Consider the following 9142-nt stretch of genomic DNA (forward strand, 5'->3'; position numbering starts at 1 on the left):
ACTCTTGCTTTTTTTTTCTTGCCACTGATATACTGAGTTAGCCATAAAGGGTTAAAGGTTTGAAAAGAGCAGGGCAAGCAGAAGGCAACAGCCATGTGAGGATGGGGCTGGTAGAAGAGTTTCTCTAATATGTCTCTTGCTGGAGGATAAGTAATACAGAATGAAGCTTATCCCAAGTGCCCTTCTGAATTCTCAGTCCTCCATGGGAGAAAGAAGGTCTAGTGTTCTCAGACTAAACTGTTTTTTGGTTGGTGGTTTTTTTTGTGTGTGTTTTTTTTTTTTAATTCCTTGAAGGCTTAAATACCTCATTGTTTCATTTCAGAGCCCCTGTCAGGCTTCATCTTTCTCCTCTCCAGGTATTAATGGATTTGGGAGAAGGAGCTCTTGTAATCTATAGCTCTATATAAAACAGTACTGTCAAAGCTGTGCTCTTAGGTGCTTTTTAGGTAATGCATAGGAAAATATACAGTAATGAAAGATTAACATTGCACTCACTGTTAGCTGTGTGTTTAAGTAGATGTGTTTGTGTTCTTGTGATAGAAATCCTGACAGAATATGCTTATTTGACAGAATATGCACTGACCCTGCTAGGTGTGTGGGTTTCGCTTGGTGTTGTCTCTGAATGTCTCCCAGGGTTAAGTTGAAACTTAAACTTCAGGGTGTGTGGAGACCAAACTGATGGTACATTCTGAGCTTGAGCAGTCATTAATACAAGGCTTTGGGGCTCATACTTTTGGACATGAGAAGTCTCTGAAGTCCTTACTTAGATCTAGCCCATTTTTACTAACAGCATCAGGCAACTGCATCTTAAAAAGAGAAAGCACTGTTAAAAGTTATCCAAAGAGTTTCAGAAGTCACTGTTTTTGAGCAATTTGGCTTGTGTTTTGATTGCTTTCTCATTAATATCTTCATATTGTACAATGGGATACAATATTTATAAAGGGTAGTTGGTAGATGTCAAAGCTCACCTGCAGCCTGCAAGATCCAGAGCCATGAATCTACCTCTGTTGACAGATTTTGGTAAGCTTCTCTCTAAATTGACTTGCTAGTTCTAAATCGGCAGTTCTTGTGCTTTCCAGACAGCAGCAAAGGGAAGGATATAGTCATACAAATTGAGGTGCTAGTTCTTCTGGCATCGGTTAAATAAAAACTGTTTTGGTGCTTAACATAGTTTTGTGATCAACGACACTCTTGTTTAGCAATTCTGGAAGGCAGTATGTGGCAGGAACATTAAACTTTCAACATTGATGGAGTATTGTGACTCATTCTTTTCACTTCTCATGGATTTATACCAGGTGTATAGAAAACTGTTCAATTAGTATTTGAGGGAAAAATCACAGAATCTTGTGAAAAAGTCTCCTTGTTAACAAGTTCAGGCTAGGAAAACATGTGACTGAAATAGGATTTCTTGGTCAGTTGTTGCAGTACTGCACCAAAATTTAAACCTGTGTAAATGATGTCTTCTGTCCAGTTTTGGTTGCTGCATTGAAGAGATTATCTCAGGGGAAAACTGTGGGGTTGGTGAGGAAAGAGGTAGGAGAATTAGCTGAGACTTTGGATGAGAGGGAAGGTTGCTCAGAGATTATGCTTGATGGAGAGGGATGTTTCTTTTTAATTTTACACTTTCAGCAAATGTAGATTAGATTAAATTAGTTATACCAGACAGGAAAACTTTGTTAATGGTGGAAAAAAAAAAATAATACAGTATCCTAAAATAAAGTAGTAGACCAGATTTAAGCTTAGCTTTATTAAGTTTTACTTTCTGGAGAAGGGTGATGTCAGGTGCAGTTAGAAATGTTACCTTGGGTTACTTAAACACCAGGCATAGCAACACTTCTTACATCTTACAGCTAAATTAGCTTCATAAACTTGGATTCTTGGAACTGATTTTTCCCAAGCTATATAGCAGATATTCTAATTTTGACAAGTTTTTACTTGCTAAATGGAAAAAAAAAAAAAAAAACACCAAAAAAACCAACAACCAGCAGAATATGGAACAGTGCAGGAATCAAATGTGTTCATCATTGCCTTCAAACTGGTGCTTAAATTTTTCCTGTTTTAAGGCCCATTGTTGTAGATCTGATTAGGAAATTGATAGGGAACTTGTATACAAATGGATTATTAGCTTCTCTGCCAGATGTTTCCTATTTCCAAAGGTGTCCGTGCAGCAGTTGTTTCTCAGTTGCCTTGTGCTGGGTAGGAGGATTGTGCTTGGCATTCTCAGTGGCTTAAGGAGATGAAATGCTATGCTCCTCAGTACAAAGGGGACAGTAATAATGAAGGCATTTCTGTATGTAACAGCCTTGGTGGTCTGCTAGGTTGGAGCTAGAGCCGCACAGATGTTGGAGTAGGTAGACTCAGCTCTGCAGTGCTTCCTCCTTCATTCTGTGCCGATGTAGCCTCCTCCAATCCAAAACTTTCTCGTACAGGTCAGAGAAGTCGTTGCTACTACACCTTCTGTTTCATTTCTTAATAACTGCTTAGTTCTGTTCGAGGTGCACTGTTTCCCTGCAAGTTTCCAAGAGGGTGTTGAAGTAATTTTTAATTGCTAATGCTTACTGAAAGGGAACATAAATCCACCTACTGGAAATAGTAAGTTTTACTTCTGTACACTTATCAAGAGGAGTTCAAAGTTTGTCCATGTGGTATGTTGGACAAGACTTGTCTCATCACTCTTTAAATCCTCCTGTTAGACCTCTGCTCAGACCCAGTAGTGTGTGATGCAGCTTTTGTAGGAAAACTAGAGCAACTAAGGCAGACAAGACAGAGCACACTAAGCAAAAGATAAGGGTCGGTGCTGGAACCAGTGCTATTCAACATCTTTGGTGACATGGACAGTGGGATTGAGTGCACCCTCAGCAAGTTTGCTGATGACACCAAGCTGTGTGGTGCAGTTGACATGCTGGAGGAAGGGATGCTGTCCAGAGGGACCTGGACAGGTCCACCTGGCTTGATAGGTGGGCCCATGCAAACCTCATGAAGTTCAACAAGACCAAGTGCAAGATCCTGCACCTGGGTCAAAGCAATCCCAGGCACAAATACAGGCTGGGCAGAGAATGGATTGAGAGCAGCCCTGAGGAGATGACTTGGGAGTGTTGGTTGATGAAACGCTGGACACAAGCCAGCAATGTACAGTCGCAGCCCAGAAGGCCGCCTGCATCAAAAGAAGTGTGGCCAGCAGGTCGAGGGAGGTGATTCTTCCCCTCTGCTCTTGTGAGACCCCGCCTGGAGTACTGTGTCCAGCTTTGGAGTCCTCAGCACAAGAAGGACATGGACTTGTTGGAGCAATTTCAGAGGAGGGCCACGAAGATGATCAGAGGGATGGAGCACCTCTCCTATGAGGACAAGCTAAGGGAGTTGGGGTTGTTCAGCCTGAAGAAAAGGCTTTGGGGAGACCTTATAGTGGCTGTCCAATACCTGAAGGGGGCCTACAGGAGAGATGGGGAGGGACTCCTTATCAAGGAGTGTAGCAATAGGGCGAGGGGTAATGGCTTCAAACTGGAAGGCAGATTTGGATTAGATACTAGGGAAAAAAAATTCAGTATGAGGGTGGTTGAGGCACTGGAACAGGTTGCCCTAGGAAGCTATGGATGCCCCATCCCTGGAATTGTTCAAGGCCAGGCTGGATAGGGCCGTGAGCAACTTGGTCTAGTGGAGGTGTCCCTGCCAATGGCAGGGGAGTTGGAATTAGGTGATCTTTAAGGTCCCTTCCAACCTAAACCATTCTATGATAAGTTATTCCACCTTTGGATCTGTTTGGTGTATGCCAGAAGCGGGTGCACAAGGAGTGTGGATATTTAGCAGAAGGGCTGCTCTTGTTTTCATAGGTATCTAACTTAAGTGTGGGGAGTTGACAAGAGGAGCTGTGTCTGCAGCTGCAGAAGGGGCTTAGCTCCTGAACTTAGACATTGTGAGCTGTGCTTCTACATGCTTAAGTGTTGTATCTGCCCAACCTTATGTTTGTTTTTGTTTACCCTGGAGCTGATGAGAAGTGGTCAGTATGTTCTGAACTTGCAGCGTGTTTTACTCAGCGCTAGGTGATCAAATCTAAGGAACATCAGATCATTTAAAACTTGTTGCAGGCTGGCTTTGCTTTACAATGTGCACTTAAGTGCTTTTTTAACATTTTAGAAGACAGGTATCTCTAAAGTGCCAAGGGACTTTGGAAATGCCAGGCTGGAGCAGCTGTAATGCCAATAGTCTGCGCGTTGCGCTCAGTTTCTTCATTTGGTGCTGCTGTGGGTTACAGGGAATGCTAAGGCCTGGGGAAATGTGGTTGATAGTTACGGTAAAAAATTCCATCCATCTGTACCTGTCTTACTGTGGAGTATGCACACGTATTGGTGAGATGGAATTTGGGAAAGGAGAAGTCTGCCCCATGGGTCACAGGTTCAGTGCTTCAGTCTTTGGTCAGCAGCAAGTTCCAGTGAAATTACTGGAAGATGGTAAAAGTCAAGAAAATACTTTAAGAAGTAACCGCTTATTGTCTAATTGCTTTAATCGCATATTGCAGCACATCTATTTGTCATGTATTTCTCAACCCTTGACTACTTTTTTTTTTTTCTCGTTTTCCTTCTGTCTAGCAATGACCAGCTCATTATTATTTTAGGTTTCCTTCTTCACTCTTTTTCTGGCTTAGCCACTTCTCAGTAATGGAAGAAATGATGATGCGTAAGTTTGTCACTCAAGGTAGGTTTAGCATCCCTTGGAAACTAATAGTTGGTGTCAAGCTGCTGTCTGCAGATTCATTACCCAGAAAAACACTGGTAGAATTGTGGGCTTTTTAGTCTTTTACGGTGGCTTCCCAAAACAATGTTTAACTTGCCTTGGGGCTTAAAAAGAGCACTTTAATTACTCTTACCATAATTACTCTTTAATTAAGGTTACGCATGCAAAACTTCAACTACTTGAGTCTAAGTTAGGGAGCTTATGATATGGAGTGCTGTGTATTTAACAACCAAACATTTCTGCTACCAATACCAACTTTGTATGTGGAAAAAAGAAGAATTCAATGAGGAATAAATGTATCTTACATGTAAAGACTCTCAGGGATCAGATGCAGTGTTTTTTCAGGTTGTAGTATTTAAGGTTTGACAGTAGGAGGCATCTGCACATCAGATATTTCAGGGGACAGATGCAGAACCTGCATAGTATTTAGTGAAACTTCAATAAAAGTAGCAAACATGGTGTATTATATATAATTGCAGTGGTTTAAAGATATATTTAAAGAAAAATAAAGTAAAACCTCACTGGGATATGTAGTGTGCTTAGCTGTGGTGAATGTGATTTTTCAAAATACTAATGTAAGAAACATTTCTGGAAGTTCAGTTTTGACTTCCATCTAGGAAAATGAAATTTGTTATCCTTTACTGACAAAGCCTGCACAATTAAATTGGGATAGCTTGTTCTTTTACCATGAAACTGTCAGTATTTCCTCTTACCCTAGTCTCCTGGGTTTTGACTGATCTGATGGTTTTGGTCAAATGAAGTGTATTCTAAATGGCTGTAAATATTTGTTGGCTCACAGAGTACCAGCTTAAGTGGATGTTGTGCATGTTCGCTTCTGATCACATGCTTAGGTGAATTTCACCAGGAATAAACAGTTGTTGTTGTGCATTCTATACATTAGCAGAGTATGTCCATTGGTGTTTAAAGCTGGGTTAAAAATCTGACATTCAACACTTAGAGAACTTTGTCATGGAAGGTCAAAGTAGAATGAATTTAGAATTTAGTCCCTTTCTCCTGTATATTTGAAAATATTTGGCCTTTCACAGTAGTCTCACTTTTTTCCTTTGATTTATTACAAATTACTGTTAGCACTGAGAACAAGCAAAAAAAAGCTCACATTGAAATACATATATATTATGTGTTAATGTCCTTAAGTGTTATAGTGCAGGGTTTCGTGGGGGGAAAAAAGTTCTTGAATGCTTGTTACAGAATAACATGTGGGACTCCTAAATCCATGGCACATTTCCATACTACTGCTTAGTGCATTTACGCTTACAGCAATGGAGCAGCAAACCAAAACTGAACAGGTGAATTACTAGAAATTGCTCATTTGTAGGTTTAGTTCTATTTCCTATGCCTTCCATCAACTCAGTATTTTAAGTTTTTTGGTATAGATGAATACATTTCAACCAGTTTATGGTTTAGTTTGACAATTTCAAATTTAAGTCTCTGCTCATGTGAGATGCACTCAATCAGAACTGAAGAAGTAGAAAAGACATCAGTTGAAAAGCCAGGAGTTCTCTTATCTTGGTCAAGCCGTGTGTGAGGCTCCTTCTGTGTGCACCAGCAGCTGGAGGTCCAGGTATTTGTGCTGGGGAATTTAGCTTCAGATGTCAACGAACTCCAGATTGAGACAATCACAAATGGTGTTCAGACCTCTAGAATGTGCCTCTGTTAAAATTGGTTGTGGGAATGAACTGTATCTTATCATGTCTATATTAAGCTCTAAGGAGAAGGGACTATTCTTTAGATAAATCAATGTTTAAGATGTTAATCCCCTTTTTTGCTCAGCCTGTGGCTAGCAAGTTGCCTTTGTTACTGATTTGAGTGTCTTCCAGTTAGCTCCAGGAAAGGTAAACCAGCTAAATAATTGTAATTGCCTTTACCTTAATTGTTTACCTCTCGACAATTTATCAAAATTAACTGTGAACTTCAAGAGGAAAAGATTATAAGAGGAAATCCTTTATAAAATGTTATCAGAGATAAACACCATTAAAGCTATCATTACTATTGATTATTTTTTTTTCTAATGTGCTGCCGCTGACCTATGCCATAGTGTGACCAGCTTCCTAGCTACCAAGTTTGTGAGGAGGTGGGTGGTTTGTGTTTGGTGTTTTTGTTTGGGGTTTTTTTTTTTTTTAATGGCCATGTAAAAATACGTGTTTAAAAAAAACTAATGCTCTCAAACATAATATGGAATTTTCAGTGTTCAGCAGACACTGGCATTGTCAGCCAAATTCGGTTTTGTGGGCTTTTGATTTACTTTCTAATACATTAAAGGACTTTAAATAGTTTAATATTAACCTTAGGTCACTTTACTTTTCTATTCAAGTAAATGAATTCAAAAGCGAACCTTAGGGGGAGAATCCAAACAATGAGCAAATGAGCGGCAACAAAGAAGAACATGAAAAGTCGTCCTAGCTGTTTGCCGGTTTGGTGGGGCCTCTTTTCTTACTCTACTCTTTAAAATTTCCCAGCACTGAGGTTGCAGTATTTCCTTTGGGAAGTGAGATACAGATAGTTGTTGTCTTCAGGCATGCTTCTCAGTGCTGCGGAGAGTAAAGATGTGTGTGTACATGAGAAGCAGGGTCGAGAGCAATGCTAAAGAGCAGGGGTAAAGCTGTTGTACGGGTTGTGCGTCAGGCTGTCTCCTTTGTTTAAGGGATCGGGGTGTTGCTGAAAATCGGCACCGGCTTTATTGGCCTTGAATCGAGAACACGGAGAAGGGAGCCCTTTGCTGCTCTTCCCCGCGGGGGGAACGTTAAGGAAATTTGTGCTAAAGAAATACTGCCGGAATTACCCCGGTGAAATCAAGCGAGCGCTGTCGAGCATTTGTCACGTTAATTAATGCCTGTATTAGCCTACCGGTAGCTCGACGCGGCGAGGAGACCCCTCCTGCAGCATCTCCGCCGCCTCCCTCCTGGCGGGAGGAGCCGGGGGGCGGCCGGTGGAGCTGCCGCCGGGGAGCGCAGCCCCATCCCGGCGGCGGGGCGGGTCGGGCCGGGCGGGGCGGCCTCTCCGCTCCGCTCCCACGACGTCGTGGGCTCTGGGCTTCCCCGCTGCCGTCGGGAGGAGCCGCCTATTCCGCTGGGTGTCACTCCGGGGTGGGAAAGGCGCCTTCAAAAGCCGAGGGGAGGGAAAAGCCCGCCGCCACACCGGCAGCCCCGCTCCGCCGCAGCCCGCCACGCCGCGGTACGGGCGGCAGCCGCTCCGCTTCCTGCGGGCCGGGGCGCTCCCGGCCCTCCGCCTCGGAGCCGGCGCTGGCCGGAGAGTCATCGGCTGGTGCCGGCTGCCCCCCGACCCCAGCCCCTGCGGGCGGAGGCTCCCGGCCCCGCCGGCCCATGCGAGAAGGATGCTGGAGAGCGGCTGCAAGGCGGTGAAGGAGGGCGTGCTGGAGAAGAGGAGCGACGGGCTCCTGCAGCTCTGGAAGAAGAAGCGCTGCATCCTCACCGAGGAGGGGCTGCTCCTCATCCCCCCCAAGCAGCAGCCGCCGCCGCCGCAGCAGCAGCAGCAACAGCCGCCGCCGCCGCTGCCGGCCGAGCCGGCGGCCAAGATCAAGGAGCTTCACTTCTCCAACATGAAGACGGTGGACTGCGTGGAGCGGAAGGGCAAGTACGTGTACTTCACGGTGGTGATGGCCGAGGGGAAGGAGATCGACTTTCGGTGCGCGCAGGAGCAGGGCTGGAACGCGGCGATCACGCTGCAGATGGTGCAGTACAAGAACCGCCAGGCCATCCTCGCCGTCCGCTCCACCCGCCAGAAGCAGCAGCACCTGGGGCAGACCCACGGACCGCGCCTCCGCAGCGCTTCCAACTCCGCCTAGGGCAGGTAGGACCACCGGCACCCGCCCCGCTCCGGCCCCCGGGACCGGCTCCGCTCCCGCCGCCGGGGCGGCCGAGCCCCGCTCCGGCCCTCGGAGCCCGCACCGCTCCCGCCGAGTCCCGGTCCCCCGCTCGGCGCCGGCCCCGCGGGTGTCCCCGGGGCTGGATGCGGCTCCCGGCGGGGAAGAACCTGCTGCGGGCAGGTTTCGGCTCACCGGCTGCCCTTTGTGCTGTCCTGTCTAATTGCAGGTGAAGTTAACGAAGCGCTTCGGGGAAGCGGGACTTGAGGGCGTTCGTTGGGGACGTGCTTCAGTTGATCAAAAACTGGGCGAACGCCAGAGAGATGCAGGTAGACTGGAGAGAAGCGGCTCAACAACCTGAACCCCACCGAGCTGCTGCTGCTGCTGCTGCTTTGCCGCCCTCGGTGCCAAGACGCATTTCAAATCTATTATTTATGAACCTTGGAAAGGATCCTTTGGTGTGATGGGACTTCCAGGAGACATGACGTACTGTAACTCTATTTTAACGTATTTTATTTTATTTATTAGGGTTGTTTGTTTGGTTTTTTTGGTTGTTTTGTTTGTTGCTTTTTT

General features: G+C 45.2%; 1 protein-coding gene across 1 annotated transcript; it reads left to right on the plus strand.

Annotated features, from left to right (window-relative positions):
- The first annotated feature begins 8080 nt into the window (after positions 1-8080).
- PHLDA1 (pleckstrin homology like domain family A member 1) lies at positions 8081-8551 on the plus strand. Its single transcript, XM_074168900.1, has one exon. The coding sequence runs from the start codon at positions 8081-8083 to the stop codon at positions 8549-8551; it is 471 nt and encodes a 156-aa protein (XP_074025001.1).
- Positions 8552-9142: the final 591 nt, after the last annotated feature.

This window comes from Numenius arquata, chromosome 2, assembly GCF_964106895.1.
Source record: "Numenius arquata chromosome 2, bNumArq3.hap1.1, whole genome shotgun sequence".
NCBI lineage: Eukaryota > Metazoa > Chordata > Aves > Charadriiformes > Scolopacidae > Numenius > Numenius arquata.